Here is a 27,433-nt window from a genome sequence, read left to right as displayed (position 1 = left end):
CAGACAAAGCACGCCTTAAACAAGGTTGACTCCTGAGCTGAAACAAAGACAGTGTGCAATGTATACATGCACTCCATTCTCATCAGTGACTGTAGGGTCCCAAACCTGCTCAGACCCTTGCCCATCAATGCCACTGGAAAATCAACAGCCTCAGTGCCTTTTTTTTTTTTCTTTTCCTTCTCCTTCACTGGCCACTCCAGTCTCTGCTGCTCTCTGCATGCACAGAAAGGCTGCCCCGTCATTTGGCCGCTCCGGTCCTCTCTTTGCTCACCAGTGCTTTCCTCCCTCCTTCCCAAACATGTGGAGGCAGTGGGGTTTAACACCGGGAGCGTGCAAAGCCAACTGGCAGAAGGAAATCAACACAAGCTGTGCATCCACGCTGGGCTGTGGGGTTTGATTTATACAGCCGAAACCCTGAAAAGCAGTTTGCAAAGATACAATTCAAGAGAAAAATTCAAGCTGACATCTTGCCACACTTAAGGCTGGGATCTGTGCTAAATGAAACAGAGATACCAGCACCCTGCTACCTTCCACACCAAATGCCAATATTAACTGAACACTTATTTAAGACATTCTAAATTTTAAAAAATGGATTCTGAACCTCACTGAAAAAAAAAAGAAAAAAGAAAAAAATTCTGTCTTGGTGGAAAATTTTTGTGTTTGTTTTTCCAACAGAAGCTGAGGAAATCATTATTCTCCCTGTCACTCTCCTTCCTGCTTGAAAAAGTGTGGAGGGAAGGAGAGAAAAAGCTGGAGAAGGAAGAAACATAGAAAAAACCCATATTCATTATTTAAAAGTAGGAGGGGATTTTTGTTACAGAGAAACTTGCAACATACCTTTGACACAGCTGAGTCCACCCATCCTGTGGAGGGGCTGCACGCCTGCCAGGCATGGGTTAGGGGACAGACCAATTGCCTTTTTGTGATGGAGGGACATGGTGGTAGCACCCTGCCCCAGCTCCAGGGTCCTCCAGCAGCCACAGCACAAGGCAGGGGAGAGAAGAGAGATGGGGGAGATGGCAGATGGTGGGAATAGACTAAGTCAGTGCTGAGAGTAGGAGACCAGAAGGAATCCACACTGTGAACTGTCTGGGAAAATCTACTATTTTGTGTAAATGCAGACTTCAGAATTTGACTCAAAGGTAGGGGTTTTTTTTCAGATAAAACACAATGTCTTACATTTCCTATGAAGCAACAGGCAGAATAGAGGTGAGGTGCAGACGTTACAGGATGCTTTGGTAAGCAGTGGCAGTGGATCAGCTGTGGTCTTGGTGTAGCTTTTCATGAATTTTTGAGAAACTGTCATGACAGCACCTGCACGCATAAAGAGCACAGATAGGAGATGTTTTCAGATGCTTTCATGGGTTACCTGTGCTCACTGGATGCCTGAAAACAGAACAGAGCAAAACTTGACTGTCTCCATCTTAAATGCATGGGAGCTCTGCTGCACAGAGCCTTCCTAGCTCCACAGGTCAAAAGCTTCAGGAGGATCAGCTTTGTATAGAGCATGAGGTCAGAGCCCCAGCCTTGTCCCAAGCACACGTGTGTTTTGTCTCCATAACATTTCAACCTTTCTAAGATAGCTACTGACCCCTTTGGTTGTCTGCTCCCTGTGGTTATCGGTACCTCTGCAGATTTCCAAATTCCACTGTGCTCAGTTCTATACTTGATATTATTTGGGACAAATTATTATTTACATTTATGGGACTTGGTAAATTAGGTTCTCTGATTAAAACTGCAGAGGTGGAGCAGGGCTCCATTGACATCTGAAGATGGGCACCTTTCAGAGCAGTGGTCATGAGTAGGAAATTCAGCATGGATGAGCTGCTGGACTGCTGGCTCCTCTGGTGTTTTTCCTTTCTTACCTATGTAGGCCTAACTCTTTGGAGTTATACGAACATAATCATGGCAATCTCTTTGGACATAAGCTAATATATGCAAAATCCTTTTCACAACCCACTCCTGAGATTGCAGACTCTCTGGCGCAGTGTCTCTCCTCCGTACATGCTTGTATTCAACAGAGCAAAGCCAGTCTCACAGGGAGTTTCCAGACAGTACAGTGTGGAAGCCATAAAATACAGTAGTTCAGATATAAGAAAGGCTAGCAGGCTGTCGGTTCAGAGTTCCTGGAAAGCCTGGGATGGTGTATAAATGAGGTAATATCTAAAACATCTTCAAATATGTTTCTAAAGCAAATGTTGCACAATTAAATTAAGGCTTCAGAGGAATAAAAAGTAGAGGCAGATTTGTTTTTCTGTTGAACAGGACAAATATGTCATATTTAATGACTCCCGTAGAAAAATGTGGACTTCAAAATTAAAGCCACAGCTGTGTTGTCAGTCTAACAAATTATGTCAGATTGGGACATACAGAGCTGTAGACCATTGCATAAAACCCGAGAAGTTCTCACCATCTCTTTCTAGTAGAGTTTTATCTTTTCCTGGGCTTTCTCTTTTGGTCTAATATGTGTATTCATGCAGTAATTATACTTTTTCTCAGGGTCAGAGACCAATGAGCACCAGAGCTGTGCTGCAGATTGCTTCAGCTGCCTCCTGCCGTCCCCGCATGTAGCTCAGATCTTATTTGATAGATATTCTCAAGCTGTGTTTCTTAATGAAACTGTCTTTAAAATAGCAATCTGTGGGTTTACAGAGCTACAGTTTTTTTACAGCTGTGTATCTGAGACAATTTTATATGTTGTTTGAAATTACTCCATTAAGCTTTTGTTCAGCTGTTCCAAAAATACTTCTGTTCCCTGTAAAAGGTGTGCTTCTGCTGCACTTACAGACACAGGCGTCTTTGGTTGACCAAGTTTCTCTACTTGCATGTGGAAATAATTGCATGACACAAAGAACAGTATTAAAAATGGCTTCTGCTTTCCTTGCTTGGTTTACAGAAGGGGTCTACTGAGTGTTTTTGTCAAATGCTTGGACCTGGGTTGTTTAAAAAGTACTTGTGGTGATCCAGGGATTTTTGTCCCAAATCTCACAATCCGCCTGCAGAGAGCTTCCTGTAAACATCGAGGCTCTTCGCAGTTTTCAGCTGTGTCAGCCCACCGTCCCCATTCACTTGGCAATTTTGGAAGTGAAAACCTTAAACCTTCATAAATCTTTAAATTCCAAGCTGCCTCAAGTAAGGACTTTCATGGGGTGCCTAAAGTTCTCAAATGGTTCAAATACAGTATAAGTATCAGTAAGTAATGTCTAGTAAATAGTGTGTCTTGAAAAGCCCGAGTCATAGTGTACCTTCAAGTTCTTGTCAACCTCTTCTTAGTAGACAAGAAGCCCTCATTTTCAATCTACAAAACTGAATAAAGATATTTAAGTAGGTCAGTCCTGTGGCTTTAGGATGCAACTCCTAGGCTGTATAACAGACTTAGAAATCTGGAATCTCCCAAAATGAGGGAACACCAAAGCATTACAGCCAAATTTTCATCTGTCTTCTGCACCTGAAGTTTTAAACTTGCACATGAACCCTCTGTGCCTGTCATTAGCATATTTGCACACACTAAAGTGCAAGTGGAAGGTCAGATTGGGTAGCTGGGCACTGTTTGTGTGGTTTGTACACAGCAAAGTTGGGTTTGCATATGCTGATGTGGTATGGTGCATTTCCGCAAATGGAATTTTGAGGCCACTTTTGCAGAATGTGCTAACCTCGCATTGCCGGATCGTTCAGCTCTTCTCTGAGGAGCGTACACACAAAATTAGGTAACACGTTGAGTGTGAAGCTCAAAATACTTATCCCTGTCTAACACTGAAATCAATTAGAATGTTCATTGCAGAGTGTGTTTATGTCTTTATTAAAGTCAACCAACACATAGCAATTACATCTGAAGAAGGAAGGAAAACATGATGATGTTCTGGCACTAAAATTTTCAGCATTATAAAAAAAAACCCTGATCTCTTTGTTTCTGAGTTTGTAGAACTAAAAAGATGTTTTCTTAAGGAAAAAAAAAATATATATATCCTTTTTTCAGATTGCCTTTCCGTTGTTACCTGTAGGAGGTAGCTGTGATGTCAGGAACAGTTGTAGAGGAATAACAGCCCTTCTCTCTTGTTCGTAGCAGGATTTCACATTTGGCTCTCACAGGGACACAAGCGTCATTTGTATTCCTGCATCTCTGGGACGGAACAGATTTGTCTAGTTGTTTGGTTTGCCTTTTGGTTTTGTTTCAGTCTTACTTTAAGTTAGGCACAGTAGTGTAAAAATCCCAAACCAAGTAAAACAAATCTTTTATGGTCTGCCTGATCTTCCAGCCTTTTAATTTCTGATGTTAAAACATTTTTATTTCTGATTTGCTACAAAAGCCAAAATGACTGAAATTTCAATTCTGGATCAAAATCTGGCAGCTAGTAGACTACAAAACTATGAGGGAAAACATTGTTCTGTATGCGTGAGGCATGAAAATTAACTGTTTAAGCAAAAGTTTTTTTCAGATGTTTAGGTTTTGCATATGAATTGTCTCACTAATACTATCATAAATCTACAAATACCATAACAATACAAATGTTTGCTAATAGCTTGTTTGATTTCCAACTTGCTTCAGTTGCTTTGGCAAAATACTATTCCTGAGTGAGTAAAAGAGTAATTGGGTCCCCAGCCTTCACGAGCGTGGCGGCAGCTGTGTCACCTCATTACTTTCAGTGCTGCCTTGGGATCTCTGCTGACTGCAGCCGGTCGGCACGCCGTGTCACCCGGTACGGGCTGTGTCACAGGGCAGCCACGAGCCACGCCGGGGAGCACACCGAGCAGGGTGTTAGGTCAGTGCTGACTCAGAGGGGAAAGGACTACTCATCAGACCTGTGGTAAAGTGCCCTGTCAATTAGGACCTCTGTTTATGAAATTACTTCACCCACGCTCCCATTTTCATCCCTTTTCTCACAGGGTGGTGTGACAGTTCCCTAACCTGAATTTCTGGAAATGAAATCAAAAGGGAGAATAAATTAGACTTGCCGGTATCTTAAAATTTTTGCATTTTTTTACTAAGATTTTGAAAATGTATGCGTGTGTGTGTGTATGTATATGTATAAACACACAAATATAAGCTCACATTTGCTTTACAGATAATTAAGTCCTGTGGCCATGACCTCCTAAAATTACTGCCCTTGGTCAGCTAAAATTGCTTTTGGACTGTACCGATCTGTCAAACCAGCTATGAGATTCCAAATTGGTTTCTTTCAGGTCATCGAGTGACTTGGCACTTGAGAGGGCTGGTTGCGACACTAAGCCTCCAACTAGTCTGGAAATGGAGAGAGGCGGGTGATGCCACCTGAAGCTCCCCTTCCTGACACCTATGGAAAGCCCTGACTTCTGACTCAGGCTGTCGAATTGCACTTGGCAAGCCAGGCGTAGTGCCCGGCTGTAGCTGAGCAGTGTGTTTTAGTACCAGTACCTGTTATTTTCCTGTGGATTTTGAAATCTCAAAAAATCTACTAAAGTTCATAAGCCTTTAAGGCACTGACACAAGAAAAGGAGGAAAATAAGAAAGCGGGAGTGGTCTGAGTCCATGTTGCTTATGGCATTTTGTAAAGCCTTTTACAGCCGAGAAAAATGTCCATAAAGAGACACTAACCTAACCAGTTGCATTTTGTTTACTTGCTTTGCATGGCTGTAAATTATTAAATAAAGTACCAAGCAGTGGAGGATTCGGCATAATGATAGTACTGTTTTAGCTTGCTCTGCATGGCTTGTTCTATTAATATAAGTTCGTGGTCAGGAAGGAACGCAGTCTCACTTCACTAAAATCTGAAACTCGGTAAAGCGTAATATGTGCAGTATTAATTTTGGTTTGACACCTGCCAGGCAAAGATCCTCACCAGCCAAAGGCATTCTTCTCAACCGAGCTCCATCTGTTGCACAGATCTTTGGTTCTGATATTTCTTACTACTCGAGCCAAAGCAAAAAGAAGAGCCAACTTGAAGAAAAAAGATATGTAGGAGGAATAAACAGTTTTATCAAGGCTAAATATAATGGCTTGTTGTCATACTTGGTTTAAGTCCTGTAAGGGAAGCATGTACAATTTGTTGTGTTACATAAGAAAACAGAAACTGGCAGAATGATTTTTGTTGTTGTGTGACAGGAACATCATTGATAGCCAAAGTCCAAGCACATGATTTTATTGTTGAAATACTGCAGCCTTTAGAAAGATTTCTTGGTAGGAAAGTTGCTAGTAAATAATTTACTCACTTACTGTATTGGGCAGATAAAAAGTCCAAGGAGTCTGCCATGATTCTTGCACGCAAAGAAGCAGCAGGATTAACACCTCAGGTCTGTGAAAGACAGCTCAGGCTATTTGAAATAAGTATGCAAGTAGCTTCCCTCAAAAGAAGTTCTTTCAATCACCTGACAAAAGTTGCATGATAAGTTTGTCACCTAATTGACGAAATAATCATTGATTGCCCCAGTTGTCTTTGTTTTGCACTTTGAGTGAATTACTCTGTCAGAGCTGCCCAGGCCACCAGGGTAAACATCGGTCTCCTATGAAACCATGAGAAGTCTACTGCAAATATGAATGTGATTTATGATCATCATGGCTTCATACAACCATCCACTGATTGTTAATTATTATTTGTGGTAGCGTGGAGAAGAAACTTGACTGAGGGAAATGATGGCTCTATGTGCTTCAGACCAATAATTAATAGTTGAAAGTGCTGTGACTGTTATCAAACTGCACTGAATTCACTAAGAACTGCAGAGCATTCAGAAGTATATAGAAATCCACTGTCATACTTCAGAATTTTATTTCTGAAGCATTATTTCTAGAGCTGACTCTTGGTGTGACTGCCAGCATGTAAACTAGAGACTCTCGTCTCTGCTCTGTCAGGCTATCAGGCAGCTTTGTCCTGTCTAGCAACTAGTTGCACCTGGCTTCCAAAAATGGTCATACGTCTTCTTTCCATATAACTTTTCAAGTCATATGTGTTCATTTGGAAAAAAAATCTTTGGCCAAGGTCTGAATGCTCAGTATCTGTATTTAAGCAGTTCTTCCAAATAATGCCTAAAAGCTCGGATGTTCCTCAGAACCTCCCAACTGAGTAGATGTTTCTCTTTACCTTAGTGTAATGCTGTGTGCATTTATACCAAGGTATCACTGCAAGGATGCCACCGCTAGCTGTGGCTTCAGTGCTGATGCATATAGCTTATTTACATGTAACAATATAGAAATTCATAGGAAGTATCAAGCAAATTGCACTTCCACTTCTGTGTCTACAGCAGCATCAAATGCTGCTAGAAATAAAAAAATGTAAAAAACACCGTATGATTAAGTCCAATCCTGTCTGTAACATAGGGTAATCCTGCTTGAAAAGAGAGCCTATATTATAGTTATGTTGTGTTTGTGTTTTCTCTGCATATGTGTTCTTTTCCTTGCATGCATCTGCAGTCACCATTTTATTTATTAAATTAATTCTTTGATTTAATGGTATGCAACAGCAGAGAAATACCAGGTGGGATTGTAATTATCTTTTTTTGCATGGGAAACAGAATAACATCCACACTATTAACTGCTGAAACTTCCTTCCTGCTCTTCCCTATGGCTTGAAAAGGGTGAAAACTTAAGACAGCATGAATTTATTTAGGGATTTCTCTGTCAGTCTGTTTAACATGGATTAATACTGAAGGCCATCGGTATAACAGAGATCTGTGGAGGTACAAAACCTGTAAAACAGATTAAAAAAAAATTCAGGAAAATTGCATAGCTACTGGAAATGAATAGTGGGAAAACAACTGAAAACTTTTATCATGAAATCTGAATGTTTATGTTTCAGGTTTTAGCAGTCTGCTGCCACATCCACAGCTACTAGGCAGTCATTAGCAAGTGATAAAGAACACATGAATTATCTGCTGGTATTGAGCCAAAATAGAAACATCTGCGTTCTTGAATTGCCTGTAGATTTACAAAATTTTATGCTCTCTTTTCTTCCTACCCTAATACCCCAAATGTATTTAATGTCACAAAGCGTGATGCTTTAGAGCTCACACAGGAGAAGAGATTGCCAACGAATGAAGATATATGTACTTTTTAATTACACTAGTCCCAGCAAGCTTTTGGCAGGCAAGAGCTGAGTTTGGTACCATGGCTGGATTCTACTTCACTTGAGGGAGGCTGTTTAAAGTTGACATAGATTTGATTAGCACGGGATCATGGCCACAATTTATTCTGAATGTTGGCTGCCATAGTATTAAATTCCATTTTATTTAAAATAAGACAGAGAACTTCCTATCTTTTAATACGAGTCATAAAAGCCAGCACAACGTGGAAGAATGCAGCCAGTCTTAAAAATGTATTTCATATTTGCTTTCATTTTGATTAGTGCCTTTCATAATTTAATTATGAGACATGGAAATGTAAATTACCGTGATAGAAGTATGCTTATGAGTGGTTTATGATCACTAATTGACAGAGGTTGCTTTTATTCATGCACATTCTGTATATTAATGACTGTTTGCATTCATCAGATCAGAAGTTATCAAGCTACAGAAACTTTAGTCCTGCATTTGTGAAGCATAACTGCGGCATATACTCAGATGAACATAAAAGTCTCAATCAAGTTTGTTTTGCTGTAACGTGGTCAGTTGAATAAAATGTGCTGCTTTCTGGATTTATGGTACAGATTCCATTCTGTAGTTTAGTCTGGGTATTTAACTGATGGAGATTTGATTTTGATTGCATTAGAGAATATAGTGTTTATTCTTAGGAAGGTAACTGGGCCTGTTGTTCCTACAAAGCTGCAGGTTTTCTGGCACCAGGATTTCTGTGTCCTGAGTCAGCTCTGTGGGAGGAGGAAGCGGGACCTCCCATACAGAGGACAGAGATCAGCACAGGCCTGGCAGTCATTGTTAAATGGTGCCCTCTGGTAGCCTCAAATGGGGCGCAGGAGGTGGGCATCTCTTTGGCAGTGAGCAGAAGCATACAGAGGAGGCAACCAGCGCAGATAAGTGGAACAGCGACCGCAGTCTTTCACCTCACAGCTACCCATGTAACTCACCGCTTGCGTTTGGCAGGAGAGACAGAAACAGCTATGCATGTGCTAAAAGCAGAAGAAGGCTATACATCTTCTCCAAGTTATTTTAATCTTCTGTGAATTATTTTAATCTAAGTGTATTAATGTTATATATGGAAAGATATCTATGATGGGGTCAGCTATCTGTCTTCAGATAGGACAAGATTTCCAGTTCAATTTTTCTTGCTCCTTGGTCAAACACTTTTTGAAACCCACTGACGCCGGGAGGTGAATTGGTGGTTTTGAATAGGCTTTGGATGAGCTGCATGATCCTTGCTGTTTGCAGATGTATATAAAAGATACGTATATGGTGATACATAGAAGAGAAATATTTTTCCATGTTCCCAAGAGCATGATTATTTGGAGCTGTTGCAAAACACTAATGTTCCCTTCCCAGCCTTTGAATAGGTCTGGTGTTTAATTAGCAACAACGACAACGAGAGGAAAAACAACACCCAAATTTTACAGAAGCAGTTGGTTTCTGGATAGTCTGTTCTGCTTTTTTCACTGATCAGCAATTTGAGTTGTTTCTTGTGTTTGAACAGGTCCCAAATAAGACCCTTCTAAAGTTCACAATATCAAAATAACCTCATAATTCTTCATGATCATTTTTAACTTGCACAGAAAGGAGTAAGTGCTGCATTCTCAGTGCAGGCCTGCCAAGTGTCATCTATCCAATGTGATACTTTCCCATCTGGAACTCCAGTCATTCCTTGCTGCAGATTGGCATAGAGCTCATGAATTTGGATGTGCTGTAGGAAGAGGGCAGGCATTTGCCTGCAGTTCCGCCTGTTAAGACAGGGTTGGAAGAGAACAGCTGAACAAGAAAGCAGAAGAGCAACCATACAAATGGAGGCCCAGTGTCACCTCCCATCCCCTTTTTTAACAAATCAAACCAAGCCACCCCCCATGGTTACCCAGCTCCTTCTGCTTATTCCACCCTTCTCACCAGGACCTCCACCATGATCTGGTCTTTGACTTCAGTGATCTGCGGCACCTACTGGGATCCCTCAAAACACTTACCCTCTGCTTTCACTTCCATCCAGCATCTCTGGCAGCTGAATGAGGGCTGCAGCTCTCAGAAGTCTCCAATCTCTCCATTTTTAGGAGTGTTTCATACTTACCTTCCAGTTCAGGTTCTGCAACCCCACCTCACTGCTCTTGAAATCCTGCCCCAACCTGATCCACCAAGTGTTGTTCTGCTTCATGACCCACTTCTACCATTTTGCTCAGGCCAAGGGGATTTCACTCTAAAGCAAATATACCTGGTTATGTGCAAGTTGTTTGCTATTGTGACAGTCATTAAATAATTTCTGGAACATAACACAGCTGGCAAAACACACAGCATACAGTCTGGCAACCGTGACCATGCCCGCTCAGTGCCCACTGCTGGGCCTGTGCCTCAGGTTAGCTGAAAAAGTGCACTGTGGTCCAAGGGGGCTGGAGGGAAGCAGAACCTGGCACTAGACTCTTTATTATATATGTTTCCCTTTAGCTGAAGTGCCCCAAGTGTCACTGGCTGCTGGCACATTAGCCACGATGGTTCGGTGGAGCTTCATAGTCCCTTTCAGCATAATTTCCTGTAGTAACCAAGGCTGCGTGCTCCTCTGCTGACAGGTGGTTGTGTGCATGCATCTACCCACAGTACCTTCTGAACCTGTTGGCCAACTGCAAAAAGCTTGCCTCGTTGCTGTTGTGGAGAGGGGCAGTTTCATGAGAGCCTTGAGAAATTGGTAAGCAGCTGGAGGAGAGAAGTCCTGAAGCACAAGTCAGCTGTAGGACTCGCACCTGGGGGAAACAAGGCTTCTTTGGTTTGCTTGCTTGTGGAACTGCTTGATCTAAGTTTAGCACTTCTCGGGGAAGAACTGTACTCCAGATGCCAGGAAAGGCAATTAAGGAGGACTCTGAAATGCTTGCTTTGAGCTCTTCAGAAATTATAAGTGGGATCTGGTGAGAGGATCAAGTGAACAACAGTTAGTGACAGGAGTCCAGGTCGCTGGAGGATTCTATACACCTACCAGTAGGAGATGCTGAGGCCAGATGCATGCCTAAGCAATGACTCCTTTTTACAGTCCCATTCCAGCTATGCAGGGTATGAAGCCCAGAATCACCTACCTGTTTCTGATGTGATTATATAAAAATCAGAGCATTTGCTTAGCAATGTTTCTGGCAAGGGCTCTTGCATTCAATTTTGCTCTGTTTCAGCATACCCCTTGATTCCCAGGAGAGTTTTCTCTCCACCAGGCTCCATTCTAGAAGCTGGGAAACATTATTGAGCCTTCCCTGGGAACTCAATATTTTTTACTGGAAAGATTTATCAGGAGAAGGAGGATGAGGAGGAGCATGGCTGTACAGCTCAGAAAGATCTGGATTCCCATCTTCTCCTCCACAGCTGCTCTGTCTTCTTATGCAATGAGTATGTACATGGTCATTTAAACTGATAAAATACGGAGGCAGCACTAGAAGCAGTGACCAGTCCACAGAACATCCAAAGGACAGGTTTATTAGATAGTTATTAGATAAGAGGTGGGCCATTGTATCCCTGGCTCCCAGACTGTCTCCTGAACTGCCTGTGGAGTTTTCCTTGCAGGAGTAGGCAGCATCTGATTGAGACTTTTTCAGCACTTTGGATTCAGGTACATCATTTCCATGAAAGTCCCTTTTACACAGCAAAAAGCAAAAGCCAAAAAGTTGTTTTTTTGTTGCATCATGTAAAAAAGTATTGACTGAATAAGGGATAAGGCTTCCTGAAACTCTAACAGATGCTTTTGGTTGTGCACAGAGAAGTCACACTTACAAGGAGAAGGGTCCTTTAGACAAAACTGTAAGGCAGTTTGGGCTGCTGGCAGTTCTGAGGAATCAGCTGGGTACTTTGCAGATCACCCAAAAATGCCTCAGCACTTTTCTCTGCTGTGTCCTGTGCTGGAGCCAACCTCGCTTGCTCCCCACTGCGTTCCAGCAACATGGAGGGCAGAAGGTCAGTTCCTCAATGCTGATAAAGATTTTCCCATGGCGTAAGACAGCCTAAGAGATGATCTCAGCTTTTTTTCATCACTTAAATATGGTGATGAGAAAGCAAAAACAAGAAAAAAAGTCTTTCAGTGATTCAAAGCCCATTTTCACTGGACTTTATCTTGTATCCTCCCACTTGTGCCAAGCGGTACAGAGCTGGAGTGAGTTCATTTTCAATTACCCTGATTGATGCACCATCTTCTTGGAGTCTCCTACTTAAAGGTGGAGAGGTCTTGAAGAAAAAGAAACGCAAAAGTGGCGCCTGGCTGCCTTTGCCCCATATATAGCTTTGGTAACCGGGTTTCTCTGTTTTGTGTGGTACATATCTGTGATGCTGTCTATTTATATCCAGTTCTGTTTCCTGTCCATACTCGCCAGCACCGTCATATCTCCCAGTCTGTGCAGTGGTCTGGAAGCACACATGCACACACAGCCCAGAAGTTGTCAACTTCTCCCATTTTTTTTAACTGGGACAGCTAGGAGAGAGACTGAGGGTGGATGATCTTCCTTGACCAGTGAGGGCTGTAGACAGGGAGAAGCACATTCCCTCATGCTGCAACTTCAAATAGAAGAAGCTGTGGGTCTTTCTCTGGGTTGGTTTCAGCTCCAAAACCAGGGTGGGGAGTGTCCTCTCCACCTCCAGCCCAGAGAAAGGGGATTTTCTCAGTCCCAAGCACTGTGCCAGCAAGCTGGCTGGCAGCCCCAGGAGAGCAGCTCTGCACCAGGCTGGCTCACTCCCCAGCACAAAGCTGTCAGATCCCTATTCCTCAGGGACTTGATGGCTTCAGTGCGAGCAGGGAGACTTTAGCCTCCAAACCTCCACGGCGTGTGGCCCTGGCACTTTGCGATGTAGACCATGTACACAGCTGGACACGGTGTTTCACTCAGTGTGCTCGCTGCAGGTGATGGCACTGCAAATTGTGTTCTCTGGGGAAACCCTTGACACCCTCCAGCACTGCCCCAAGCCCCTCTTCTTCCCGTTTCTAACAGTGCAGCCCTCGTTTTGCGAAGCTGAAGCATGTATCTAACGTAAACACATACACCTCCACTTTGGATCCACCTAAAACAAGAAGAGCTTCACATTTTTTGCAAAACTGGGGTCTCAATATCCTAAACATACCTTTCAAATGCAACTGCAGGATCTGCATAACTGAAACTTTTGCTCTAATCTTGTTACCTCCTTCAGGCAGTTCCTGACAAATGGAGATTATAAGTGAGGTCTTTAGTAAGCATAACTGAAAAAAGGCATCTTTAATGCTTTTGTAGTGTGTTCAAAGCAGCTTGGGTGCTGAACACAGAAAGCTCATTTCCCTTTTACCTGAAATGCCATTATATTTATTAAATTGAGTGGCATTAATTCTAGAACACATCTAAATCTTTTTGTGATTTTGCATTTATCATAACTAAAAGATCTCACTACATATTTCTCTATACCTCTAAATAATATTGCCCATTATGTAATACTTGTCTCAGATTTTCCTCAGTGACTTTGTATCAGAGCTGAAAAAGAGCTATCACAGAAAATAAAATGGGACTAAAATAACAGTCCTTTGTATTAAATTTAACATTTGGCTTCTGTCCCAGAATTTTCCACATCCATATTAGAGTCAGATGGTAGTGTAAGATGAAAAGATTTCCTGGATGGGTTTTATTCTTATTCTTATTAAAGGGCTGATAACAGGCTAAAGGCAAGATACTTGTTGTAGTAAAATATCTGCCTAATATCAAAGGCTGGATGGACAAGCTGACATGTATTATTGTTAGGCCTCCCTGATTGATCACATTTCAGTATCATAAAATCACTCTGCTAGTGAACATGAAGTAAAAAATTCCAATGTGAGAGCAAAAAGCCCAGGCTGGCAGGTAGTGCTCCTTTGGACACACTGCTTTGTATTTAGTAGCTGACCATAAGACAATACGAGGGTTTAATAGCAAAAAGTAGTGTTGGCAACATCACAGTGTAGCTATATTTATTTTAAATTTTAGTTATTGTCAAATGTTTGCATTCATGAAGGGCACTCCCTCATCCTGACTTCCCTGTGGAGCTGGTATCCCGTGTGATATGATAGCACAGAGCAGCCCCAGCAGTGTTGCTCAGCCTTCTTTCGGAGCTGTTCATCCTCCGTCCTGTCCCTGAACCAGCCACTTGCCCTGAGTTCCTTTGGCAATCTGGAGACAGAAAGATCAAAGGGACCTAAACACTCTTCAGAAAGGAATTTTCCCTTTACTCAAAGCAGCTTTGTATAGTACTCATGTATGATTGGGCTAAAACTGTACAAACGTTTGCAGGCTCTGGATATTCTGTGCAAAAACAATTACTTTTGATAAAATGAAGGAGTGGTGCTTTCTAGTGTTGCTGTTCTGCTGTAGTGGAGCCTGCGAGCATGATATTGGAGCTATAAATTAGATTTTGCAAAGCAGCTCTTCTGTAGGGAGTCTGCTGCTTCAGGCGGACAGTCTATAATTAGCATTTTCTTGGGGATATTTTTGCTCTGTTTTGACACAATATCTTCAGCAACAAAAGTAGAACAGCAACTGCAGGCTGCATTGACCCTTCGTTTCAGCTTGTGATCGCAAAGAGTATCAAAGAGCAAATATGCTTTATAAATATCTTACGCTGCTTTTCTAAATGCACCTTTTTAAAGCAACTGGTATGTGGCTTAAATTTACAGGCAGAGAATTGTTTCACCAGCACTGGCTGTTTACAGTGTCGATGTCAACATCTGAGCTTATACCCAGTGCTCCTTTTATAGTCAATGGAGAGAAATGTGCACGCTTAGAGGAGTAATCAATCTGATTATTTTAGGCATCTTCTTTCCAGTGAGATGGATTGTATTGTATTCTAGAAGAGCCTATTTCTCTCCTTAGCAATAATTAATCCTAGTATAATTGGTTCAGGAGGGGCTATCTGCAGTTAGGTGAGATGGATCCCATACAGTATGTCTCTAAATAGCACTGTATTCTCACTCTGCTGTTAACACTGTTTGTATTAATGCTTTTCCTTTTTTCTTTTTTTTTTTTTTTTTTTTTTTAAATTATCAAATAACCATATGGAATACACAAAGAGATCACTTGTGTTTGTAACAAATACTTGGTTCAGTCCCTAAGAGATTTTTACTATTGGTAATTACAGCTACCTTAATGCTTCCTGTGAAAGCTGCTTTGGTAGTTGTATTGCTCCTGCCCTCTGTGACTCAGGTACTGGTTCGATGCTGAGCATCTTCTAGGATGAAGAGTGCGTTCTGGGGCATGGTGTGTACTTTGGCAATACTAAGGGACATAGGGCAGGAATCTCTGAGAGAACATATGACTTCCTTGCACTCTCCTGAAAACAGCCTCAAGGAGGCCAGATGAATGGGGCGGTGGCACACACATGCCTGTTTTCAGGAGTGATACTGCGACTGGGATGAGGGATAAGGAAGCATAATTTGTATTGGGGAACAATGTTGATGCCCTGTTCATTTGGGTTCACCTGAACCACGCTTATGGGTTCATTCAAAGAGAAGAAAAACCCCCAAAGCTGGTCTCCTCAAGATGAGTTTGCCATATGACAGGGCAGAAAGAGTAAGTAACATCTTAGGAGACAGAAGAATTTCCTGTCATCGGCCCTCAGCAAAAAAATAGAGTCGTACCCAGTAACTAAGGAATCAAAGCTGCTTCTGAAGTATATAAACAGTCACAGAATAGAAGTAATAAAGTATTATTGGTCCCATATTTGTCATTTGTCACTATATCATACTGGTGCAAGCAGATTGATTTTCAGAGCGTGATGGCTGCTGGAAACGTGTCCTTGAAAACCTTTCTTGTTCACTACCCCAAAATCGATAATTACTTTCAGAAGTCTTGGCTTTGTAGTCGAATTCTGATATCTGGATTATTGACACCCAAAACCTCAAGGCTCCCTTGTATGGTCCACTGAGCATTAGTTTTCCTCTAATTAATCTTCTGGTTGATTATATAATCAGTTTTTCTAGGTGAGTATGTATTCTGTTTCTTTAGTTAATTAATTCTTTCACCACAGCTTTGCTTATTCCCTCCTTTGTCAGGGTCTTACATTGATATTTTCAGCATTACCTAGTGACATGTGAAAGCATTTTCTTTTTCCTTTTCTTACAGACGTAACTGAAATTGCACCGTGTATTTTGAAGACTTCACCAACAGATCAGCAGTTGAACAAGCTTGCGAGGAGACTGGGACCTGAGTGGGAGCATATAGTTCTGTGCTTGGGTTTGTCCCATACTGACATCTATCGATGTAAAGTCAATCACCCTCACAACCTGCAGTCACAGATCGTAGCCGCGTTTGTCCTGTGGAGACAGCGTTTGGGGAAAAAAGCAACAATCCAAAGTCTGCAAGCCAGTCTGATGGCAGAAGAAGTAGATCCTTCTATGATAAAGTACATGCTTGAGTGAAGCCTTGCTATTGATTGGGAGCTATCAAGTACTTCATTAAATTAAATTAAAAGGATTCACTGAAATGTATGTTGAAGGTCTGACACCTCAAACTGGAAAAAAATGGGGTTGGGAACTGTGGTTTTATTAAGCTTAAGCATTCCAGTTTTCTGTGGCATCTTGTGACTTGTAATTCTTTTCATGCCAGATTAATTTTTAGCAGGCATTAAAAAATGGATCACTTTTTCCTGTTTGCTTTTGTACTATTCCAGCGGGGATATAGGGTGACACTTAAAGTCCTTGAAAGCAGGAGGCCCTGCAGCGAGTTCAGCAGGGTTTCTGGTTTCATTGCGGGAGCAACACTTGGTTTAACCTATTTTCTGGACTATGTAGGAGCCTTTTTTACTGCTGTTCCATGCTAGTTCCCTGATATCCCAGCAAGAAATGGGAATAATCACTGTTACTAATTTAACAATTTTACAACAGTTATTGCAGGTGGCTAATTTCATGTTTATAAAAGTTTTAGCACATACAGTTTCTTGCTAGGATAGATGGCTGCCACCTTAGTCTGCCTTTGAAACTGGCCCTAAGTGGAAGTAACAGGAACCTAGTGTGCCTGTGAAGGTTTCTCCTGTTATTATTTAATGGGTGTAGGTTTCTGCAAGGAGACCGGCACTATGTGCATATGCTATCTCTTAGCATAGCATGGGTGAGGAATTCTCAGGAAAGACACGCAGTAGAAAAGCGAACAGAAGATAGGTAGGAACAAGAAAACAAAGTGAGAAGGGGCCTGAAAAATGAGGCAACTTCTAAGTTGTTCGTGTTTGTCTCTGCTAATAGACTAGGAGACAACTTGGTGCCTGATGAGTCTTTGTACTGTGCTCTGGATCCAGGCAATCTTGTTTCACAGAAGTTTTACTCTTAGGTGAAGTGTCCATAGGCACCTTTCTCTGATCACCACAACCCAACAGGGTACTGAAGCTTGCAGGTACTTTCTGGTCAGGATGAATTCCCACTGCTCACCTTCTAGCTTGTGCCAACCACCGGGCTCGTTTGCTTTCTACCAGCTTTTCTGCAGCTAATGGGGGCAGCTTCAACACTCCTGTCCCCAGTTCTTTGCCAGCTGTAACTGTACCACCAGTGATGATTAGAGTTTAACCAGGAGAAAATTAAAGCTTGGGCTTTTTTCCTCCCCTCCTGTCAAGCAGATTTTCTTCCTGCTGGAAGAAACCACCAAGGTTTTTGCTGACCAAGTAAGTGGGGATCAGTCCACAGGGTATGTATCCAAAGGCGATGGAACTGACGAGCTGCTCTCTGAGGCCTGGTGGTAAGAGGCAGAGTATGTTTTAATTCTTCCTGAGCAGTTTGCTGTACAGTAAATGAACAAAGTTTGGATGCGGGTTTCCAGGTCTATGAGCAAGTTACGGTAGACTGTTTCATCTACAGAGTCATTGCCAAGTAACTTCCCATCCTACAAGATCTGCCCCATATAATTTAACAGTTTAACAGCCTTGTCAGAAGTCTTTACAGGTGCAAGAATGAACTTTACTGCCTTCTTTTTTTTTTTTTTAAATTCTTCCTATACCCAGATTTTGGAAAATGTCTGGGAAATTAGGAAACTGACAAAGAGTTTTTAAGGAAATCCTGTCTACCTTGATTTTCAGAATCATGGAAACAGAAAACATATGCTGGCAGGATCAGCTCCTGCATGTCCTGAAGCAATCTGGTGGTATTTTGGTTTTAATCTTCTGTATACAGTTCTGACCTTCCGTAAATTATGATCCTGTTACACCTCACTCAGATCTTAACTAATCATATCCTGTTATGGCTACTTACAGAGTTTAAGTCTATCAACAAATCCCAAATAAACAATGTAAATCAGTTTAGGCCTTGGGATTCATTTATTTTTGTTTCACGATGCTTTAATGCCAGCATATTCTTTTTTTTGGTTGAAAACCATCCTAGTGCATCTGTACAGACATTGGGCAAATTCATGAGCAAGGCCCAGCATAGGGAGCGTGATGAGAACGCTTCAGTAAGAGAAAAACTCAGCCTTTGTGTTCAGCAGAGTCACAAACTCTCTACGTTTAGACTTGATGATCTTAAAGGTCTTTTTTCAACCTAAATGATTCCATGATTCTATGAAGAAATTCTGCCAGTGAGATAGGCAAGAGCATTGTCTGCAGTTTAGGGAAGAGGAGCAAAACTGTCCCTGGCAGTAGTTTGGATTAATAAAAGCTGGAGATGGGGAGCAGGAGAAACTGCTGAAAACATGATTTAAAGTTAGAAGCTGGGTCCTGGTGACGTAAGTACAAGTACCTTATCTTGTTCTGAGCGAGCATGGACCAAGTCTTAACACAGACTGGACTCCAAGGGAGTCATGCCCAGCATGAGCACAGTGCACTGGGAAGACAACCAGTCCGGGCAGTAAAGCAGTGTAATGGGCATGCTCACAGGGCCCTGGTACCTTCCTCTTTGGGTGAACTTTGCATCTCACGCTCTTCATTTGTAAGACCAATGTCAGGTTATCCATAACTATTATATTTAGAGTCTTCTTAATGCTTAAGAAAACATCCTAGCGTAGGTATGAAGTCTCATGCCAAAGAAGTCTTCCTTACAAGTCAGGTATCCTTCTGTGTATCTACTATGGGTCACTGGAAACCTGATGGGTGACTATCATAGCAGGTAACTTCTCCATTTAAATTGGTCTTTAGGTGGGCTAAATTCTGCATCCCAGCAGTGGTACTGAAATTACAGGAGCCATGGAATTTATAAGGAATTTAAAACCTGGCCTCTTGCACTGTAGAACGAAGCACTTAATTAATAATTTATAGGTACTTTCACATTCCCAGGGCCTAAATTAGTGCTCTAATACTTGAGTTGCAAATATTGAAGGGAGAGGTTTACTTATTTTATGAGATTGTTTCCATTGCTGTTATTTTTAAATTCATGGAAATGTTCCTATTAGACTCTTCAGTTTTATTAAAGCTTGTTTTTGCACTACACAAATGCAGGGACACATTTAACTTGACAGTAGTATTCCTTTAACCCAGTAGATTTTTCCATCCACTTAAAAATATTTTTCTTCTGTATGTAATGCTTCATTTTGCACAAGGATGCAATTAAGACAATTTAATTCTTCAGATGTATAGCAAGGCCTCTTATTCTCTCCTAGGACAGCCAAAAGGTCTTAAAATGTTTATTCTTCTCTGGCTAATTTGGGAGCAAATGTTATTTATTTAAATCTCACTCATAGACAAGCCTGCCACTTGAGTATTGTTCAGGAGTGAGGCAACTCAGTGAATTTCCCCATCTCTCCCTTTGCCTCAACTCCTTTACGCTACCACTTTGGGTGACGACAGCGGGTTTGTGCAGGGGCTCCTGCCCTCCCTGCCCAGCGTGCCCCCAGGACTGGTGCACGGGGCAGGCTGATGGCCAGCCCCCAGCAAGGACTCATCCTTCTTCCCCTGCTCATCGCTTGCAGAGGGGCACACGGCCACTCCAGGCTTCGGGCTAGTGCACGGGCTCAGGGGCTAAGGTCAGCCAGCAGCAACTGCTCTGTGATGTGTGTGGGTTTCTTAACTGATGTTGAAAAAGCCTTTCTAGTGAAAATGGTGTTATTGCTATCTACTTATAAAAGAGACTTTGAGATCCCATTTAACTCTCCTAAGTGATAAGTAGGCTTTATAAAAGCTATTTTGTACTCGGCAAGTACAGGTGGACTCTCAGCATAGCAATAGGCATGGTCTAAGAGCACTACTTCCCACCTGCAGCAGGCAGCAGGGATGATCACAAAGGAGAGAAGTCCTCAGAGCAGAACCATGTCAAGGAGGCTTCACACTGCATTGAACAGTGGCTGGACTGTAGAGTAAAACGACAATGCAGTCATCTTTGAGCCACTTCTCCCAGATGATGTGGGGGAAATTTCCATCTTGAGTCATATGTTATGACAGTCATTGATCTATGGAATAAAACATTTTGCAAAAGGCTGTAAAAATAAACAAAGTCATATTATATTCAAAGAACATAAAAGGCACACTCATCTGATGCTAAATGTGGTCATGCTGCCAGTTTTGTTTCTTACTGGAAATAAAAACAGTCTCTGAGAGCTAATTGGTTTATAAACTTCCATATACTCCATAGCCGCAAACTAATGTCAAGGCATAGTAGAAGTAGAGATGAAAAGACAGCTCCTAAAAGCTTTGTGTATTTACAATTCAAAAGCTTTGTCCAGATTTCACTAAATTAAAATAATTTGACTTTCAAGGTGTCTTTCTATCACCTGATAAATAGACCTAAAAGTAAATCCGGTGATTTAGCTGTTTTTGGCCTGAATACATTGTCTTTTTTAACTGATTTCCTGAGAAAAAAGGAACATTTGCTGAAAATAGAAATAATTTTTCAAAATATCTTTTCATATTAAAAACATAAGTATGTGTTTTAGCAGAGTTCACTTCTGAACCTAGCATTTTAGTTGTGAAACAAGATGCATTGGCAATTTCCCTTTGAAGCTGTTGGGGAGAGCTGAATGATCAGCAGAGCTGATAATGGTGCAGGAAGACTCCCGGCACTCCCACAGCAGTGACTGCATTAAAATGTCTGCACGTGTTACCGATACCATTTCTGACACTGATGTCTGGTCCAAGCCCTAACAGCAAAGAGACAAAAAGCCTCTTATTAACTTCAATGCATTTTGGATTAGGCCTTCTTTAATTGGAACCTGCTGAAGCGTGGTACTTTTACTACCTCCCTTTGAAAAGCAGTCTTTATGGATTTGGGGTAATAAAAAGGAAAGGGGTTTTTGTGGGTGTAGTAAGCACTCTAGGTTATGGGGTCCTCTTTTCACTGCCTCAAGTGCTACTTTGCACTATTCACTTCAAAGTAAGCATCATAAGGAAAGGAAAAGAACAGAGGAGTGGAGCCATTCAGCAAAGGATATCTGTACGTTTCCAAAACCGAGATCATTTTGAGTTCTGGAATGTGAATAATCCCCTACAAGGTGGGATTTGATGGCTCAGCAGATTGTTAATAGACTCATGGAGCTTTCCACCTTGAGATCAAGGATCCAAACCCACACTGACCTGAAAGAAACGCAACCTAATGGCAGTCTGTGCAAAACGAACTATGCGTTTTCTTTCTTCTTTCTGGACCTATGCAGCACCAGCTTTTGCTGCCAGACTTAGAAAAGGGAATAGAGGATTGAATGAGCCAAGTACTTGAGCTGCCCTCTGCCCAGAAGAGGGGCAAAACCATTAGACCCTGGGAGGTCAAAGTAGGCAAGGTGAATTGCCACAGCCGGTGCGTGTAGAGAGGCCATCAGCTTCCCAGGATGTCAGCCAGACCTCCCCCACACCAGCAGCAAACTCATTCACAGAGAGGACACACAGAGACCTCCTTAACAACTCCTTGCAGCAATACGCTCAGAGACTGTTTTCACTTGCTGGCTTGTTATTACTCTCCTGTGAGTGCTGTCATAGCCCTTCCTGAGGAATGTGTGTCTAAGCATAATATTTAACTGCCCAAAGTCCAGTTTCTGGATGAGAGAGTCTCCTCTGTGAACAGGCTTATGGCAGAGTAGGATCTCATGTGCAGATCCCATCAGCAATGTTTCTAGTTGAAGATATATTACCAGAGTCAGAGTTATTTTCTGTCTAACAACGCCTTTTTTTTTTTTTTTTTTCCCTTAAATTCAGAGCTTAAATTCACTTGCTTGCTGGTTTGATTTCTGTGCTGGTAGAGTGAGTTTTGCCTCATGATCAGGATGCTTGCACTTGGACATTCTGCAGCTGTAAGTCAGCCTGCCCCGTGGCATGCAGCTCAAGCCCGGGCCTCAAAATTAGCCCTTCTGACTTTCAAAATATGCAAGCTCTTCTAGCACCTGGGACATCTGCATGTTGCTGTTCACTGTTATTTCAATCACTAGGTATTTTGTTTTCATTGACTATAATCTTCCATCTTTGCACCATTAATTTTGGATTATCCTGAAGGGAATCATTGCAAACTAGAGCGAAGGTATTTTTTTTTGCACACACACTGAACACTGTTCCCTAGGAAGCAGACACACGGAGACTCTTACGCTCCTTTGATGTTCATTTTGATTTTTTAGTGATGCTTTCTCTGCCAGGAGGGCGATGCTTCCCAGCTCACAACCCTGTGAACTCCAGGAAGGGGCTGGGAGTGTTCCCACCCAGCTGAGGCTGGTCAAGACCAGCCTGTAACCACATTTGCTTTCATGGCACCATAACAGGAATAGCACTGGGAACACATGGCACAGTCATCACCTTTGAAAGCTCAATGGGCACCTGACAGCCCTGTAAAAAAAAGGATATGAAGACATACTAACAGAAAAATATAACTTTCAATTATCTGAGCAGGCAGACCTCAGTGATACCATGTTTTATGAGGTAATTTTATTTTTTATGGACACATTTGCTAGGCTTTATTTAAATAAGAAAGCAATTGAATAACTGGAGTATGTGGAGACTCCTGATAAGGATCCGTCGTTCAGGTTATTAAACAAACTGCATAGCAAGTGCTCAATTATTCTTCAAAATGCTTAAGCAACACCTTTTGTTCAAATTCCCATCTAGAATTACCTCCCAGTAAGTTGCCTCCCAGTAATTTCCAAGAAGCAGCATGCGATCAGCACACACCCCTGTTCTGGATAATAAAGACTTCTGAGAAAAATCTCAGGATTAACAATCAAGCCACGTAGGGACCTGGGAAATCAGCCCTTCTGAGGGAATTTTACTTGCCCCGCACTGGGTCTGCTGTCTGCATGTGAAATGAGCCTCAATAATTACATATTCTTCCTTTCCATTGCTGGTCCTGACTTTGCAACATTTGAGAAACCACTTCAGGCTGCAACTTGTAGAGTGATGCAGAGTTCTGATGAGCAGAGTCCGACGAAGGCGTAGAGAGCCGGAGATTATTTACTTAATGCATGCTTGGGAGTTGCTGTCTGAGCAAGCGGCCATTGCACAGCGAGCAGGGTGGAGCACTGAAACCTTTGCAGAGCAGAGAAAGCTCTGAGGAGCATGGGCGTGCTTCTCAGCCATAGTGGAAAGCATGTCAACGCGGGCCTTGAAGAGGCGACCAGAGGTTTTCCTCTGTGTGATACACATAGGTTTTCTCACCTAGCACCAAGTATTTGGGTCCCACTGAACTCTGAAGAAAAAAAAAAACAAAACAACTCTGACACTCGCTATCTAAAGCAAGAGCCAGATCATAGAGGCAGACAAGAGTAATAGCAAAGACCTGGAGAAAACCAGACTGGAACTGAAGCCCTGAGTCTGGCTGACCAGCCTGTTGCGAATTTGAGGACTGTGATTTTTCTGTTTCAGCTGCAGACCGGGTTCTCTTTCACAGGTTGTCAGCTTCTCCGCTTCCATACCAGCTCTGTGCTCTGGTGAGTCAGCCCCTGGGCACCTGGTAAAGACAAGGAATAGCAAACAGGTCAGAGAGGGACACGTGTGTGTGACCATGTAGAGGACAAGAATAAAGGGGTTGGGAGAGGAGAGAATGACCTCCAGGGCTCCCAGAGGGCTCACTCCCAGCACCGCGCCATCCTTGGCAGTGCCCCAGGTCCCTGCCTGCTGGCTCCCTGTCCCTGCCACGAGGCCACGCACTGGGAGACATGTCCTTTGACACCTGCAGATGCCACAGCAGGTAGGATTTTTCTTTCTCTGTTTTTTCTTTTCCCAGGCGGACACAACCAACACATCAGATTTCACCATGAAATCTAGCTGACAGGCTGGCTTCAGGTTTAACATGCTTTCCTAGAAGGGACATTGCTCACAGGGCACACAGCTGCAATTTCCAAAAGCTAATCCCACAAGGCGTGCATCCTGGCAAGGTGACAAGCCATGAGTGACTGAAGCAAAGTCGTCACCCAAAAGAAGTGCCAGCAGGCAACTGGCCAAGCATGGGCGACAACAAACACTTCTGGCCATGGCTGCTGCCCACCCAGCACTGCTCGAGGGGCATGTGGCCACCATGGCCTCCCTTCACAGGGGATATGAGCACCAGGCCAATGTCAGGACATGTACCATGCAAGGCTGGATGATGAGCCCTCGCCACCTCATCCAAGACCTCTTTGCTGGCTTTCAGGCCCCAGTTTTGGGAAGTGTTTTACCACCCGAGCCATTGGGTGCAGCTTTGGTGGAGGTGGAGAGCCTCATGAGAAGGCCAGACTCCATCAGCTGGAAAAACCTGTGTGCTGCTCTGAGGCTGGAAGGGTCTTGCCTGGCTCTGGTGAGGGGCTGTGAGTTGACATACAGCTTTGCTTCAGCAGGCTGGCAACCGAAATATCTGGTTCTTTGGGAACCAAAATAAGTCAACAGTAGCATCAGCTGCTTCAAAACCTCTCTTGAGTGAGGTTTGTTCTCTTAAGAGTTAAAAATAAAGTATGTTGTGCATGGAGAAGAGGAATAGGCCCAACATGGAGGCCCGTGCTCCTGCTCGCTCCTCAGGGTGCCCCTTCGCTGGGCGCCTGAAGTGGTTCCGATCCACGCTCACAGCTAGTCCTGCTCTGCCTCCCTCACCATGGACATTCTCAGCACGGGCCTGCATGAACTCTCACGGTGGACCGTGGCGGCACACTTAGTCCATCTTGCTCCTTCCCACCATCCCCCCGGGAGCAGACCCCCCCTTGCCAGAGGACAAAGGGGTGCGCGGTGCCACTGGCCTGCCCGCTCCCATTTCCCGCCCACCCCACAGCGGTACCACACAGCCGCCCCGGGCACGGCGGTTAGCCGAGTGCTGTCCTAGGAGGGCTCGAAGGTGGCCGGCTGCCAGGCCAGACCGACTGTGCGGGCAGCCTGGGCTTCACTGGTCTTAGCAGCAGGGAAGCTGGTGGCTGGGCGCGCTGTGCAAGCGCCCTGGAGCCCGCAGGAGCACTGCTCCATACCCGGGCTGTGGTACGGGCATGGCCAGAGTAACGGCGCCTGCAGCGAGCTGCTGCCGAGCCCAACAGAAATCCAGCAACGACAAGTGTGGCCCGCTGAGTTGGAGCTCTACATGCGGTGGCGAATGCCACCTTCCCTGGCAAACAGCAGTGGTTTTCATTAAAAAGCCAGCATTTCTCAAATAGTGCCGTTGTGTTCTCCTGTACTTGAGCATGTTGGCAAACGCTCATGTTTTTTAAGGGCTATTACAGCAACAAAGTAAGAGTGCTGCACAAAAGTAAGCCAGAAGTGCAGCTGATCAGAAGCAGCACCGAAGGGCTGCCATGTTTGCTGCTGTGAACTCCTCTGGGAACATAAGCTTTGTAAGAGAAAGAGATGAACTGCACCGTTTGACAGTGGCTATAACTAACATGGTAGGAAAAATCCAGACCGAGTGTGTAAAGGGATGATCATATGGCATAACAAAATTGCTCATCTGTTAAGCATTACTAAATGTTTACTATACTAAGCATTGCCGATATCCAGGAAATGTACCTAGGTGAAGCTGAAGATTTTTAAATCTAAAACTGATGGCATAAATCAAACCCTTCTTAGGCTCCTGCAATAAGAGGAGAAAAGGAAATTGCTTTTCAGCCCAGAAAGCATGCTCCTGGTAGCTGATAAACTGGCTGTGACTCCCCACAGACGGCACAATGGATAGTGAGAGAGCAAGTGTCGGAACTATAATGAACCTCCAAAGAGACAAAGGGAGCAACAGCAACTGCTGCCAGAGGAATTTGGGGCCACAGGAGATTCCCTTGGAAGGGAGGGCAGTGGGTGGAAGGGCGAACTGCACCTTATGGGTAAGGGCCTGTACGGTGCCTGGTGTGGAGCTGCTTAGCATCCAGAGGCTTTCCTGTGTCACTTTAACTGCTTAATCCTGGAGGCAGAAAAAATACCGGAGGCAATGTGAAAGGACTGATGCATTTGCACCATGCCAGCCAAAAGATGAGCTGAGACTTTACTGAGGTTGTGGGTGAGGGTGTGATCCTGAAGCAAAGTAACCCTATGAAATGGAGACCTGACTTCAACCCTTCTAGCTTTCATCTGGCCAAACATTTAGCATTAGAAAGCCAGAGAAGGATCCATCTTACTTTAGACATCTACTGTACAGACACCCACATCAGTGCTGATCCCTGTCGCATCCTTCTATAGTCAAGGGAGAGAAGCAGGCACCTTTTGAGTGCACCTATCTACCTTTCCATATGTTTTTTCTAGGACAAGATGAACTCACACCCCAGTGACTATAATTGATGCCTAGCTCAGCTGTAGGTATGTACATTAATTGAGATGAATCCCAACCCTCATGTCAGAGTAAATTAATTCCACTCCAAAGTCCTGATTTTTTGAGACACTGTTCCATCAATAGCTTGATGGTTCTGACTACCAATGCGGACAGCCCCTGTGATAACACTGCCACCTTGCCAGCTGTGGAGGTCCTGACAACGTGAGTTTCAGGGAGTCCTTTCAGGGGGTAATTAATGGCTCATATATCCATTAAAAGGAAATTGAAACTTGGTAGACAAGCTTCTCTAGAAGAAGAGTTACTCAGTTTGTATAAACAGTTCACACACAGCAAGAGGGATTCTGGAACAAAACACAGCCTTGTAATCCATTTCTAGTTCTAGCTGTGTATATACACAGAGTGGATCTCTGCTACAAAAATAGGTAGATCAGAGGAAGACAATAAAGATAAAGGTACCTAACAAAAGTAATAAACTACCAAGCAGTAGATCATATATGTTACCTTTACTGAGATACTTCACTGTCTGCTTGGTGAAACACTAGAGCAAAAATGTTCCATTTAGCGCTTTGTGAGAGGTTTGGTTTGGATTTTTTTTTTTCCCCCCCCCTCTTTGTTGCTAGAATTTTAAAAGCTTGAATTTGGAATAGTCTTGCATTTCCTCATGTCTGTGTGTCTCACCTCAGTGCCATTAAAAGTCATGACACGTAATAGAGAAACAGCTGTGCAGGAAACTTCAGGCATCTGTTTAATATTAATTGCATGTATTCCTAAAAACTCATAGCATGTTTTTAAAATTTCACTGCACATCTGGTGCATCACTGCTTAGGGTTTTTTTAA

At 43.1% G+C, this 27,433-nt stretch overlaps 1 protein-coding gene across 1 annotated transcript in view; it reads left to right on the top strand.

The window, feature by feature from the left end:
* Nucleotides 1–18,287, top strand: part of CRADD (CASP2 and RIPK1 domain containing adaptor with death domain) — an 83,077-nt gene extending 64,790 nt beyond the window's left edge. The window contains exon 3 of the mRNA XM_042791996.1: nucleotides 16,131–18,287. Within this exon, the coding sequence (XP_042647930.1) occupies nucleotides 16,131–16,426 (296 nt within the window). The 3' untranslated portion in view covers nucleotides 16,427–18,287. The remainder of the gene's footprint in view (nucleotides 1–16,130) is intronic.
* The last annotated feature ends 9,146 nt before the right edge of the window (nucleotides 18,288–27,433 follow it).

The sequence above is a fragment of the Tyto alba genome, unplaced genomic scaffold (genome assembly GCF_018691265.1).
Source record: "Tyto alba isolate M040663 unplaced genomic scaffold, T.alba_DEE_v4.0 Super-Scaffold_2, whole genome shotgun sequence".
NCBI classification, from domain to species: domain Eukaryota; kingdom Metazoa; phylum Chordata; class Aves; order Strigiformes; family Tytonidae; genus Tyto; species Tyto alba.
The sequence above is the reverse complement of the archived record's forward strand: the minus strand, read 5'-3'. Positions and strand labels throughout refer to the sequence as shown.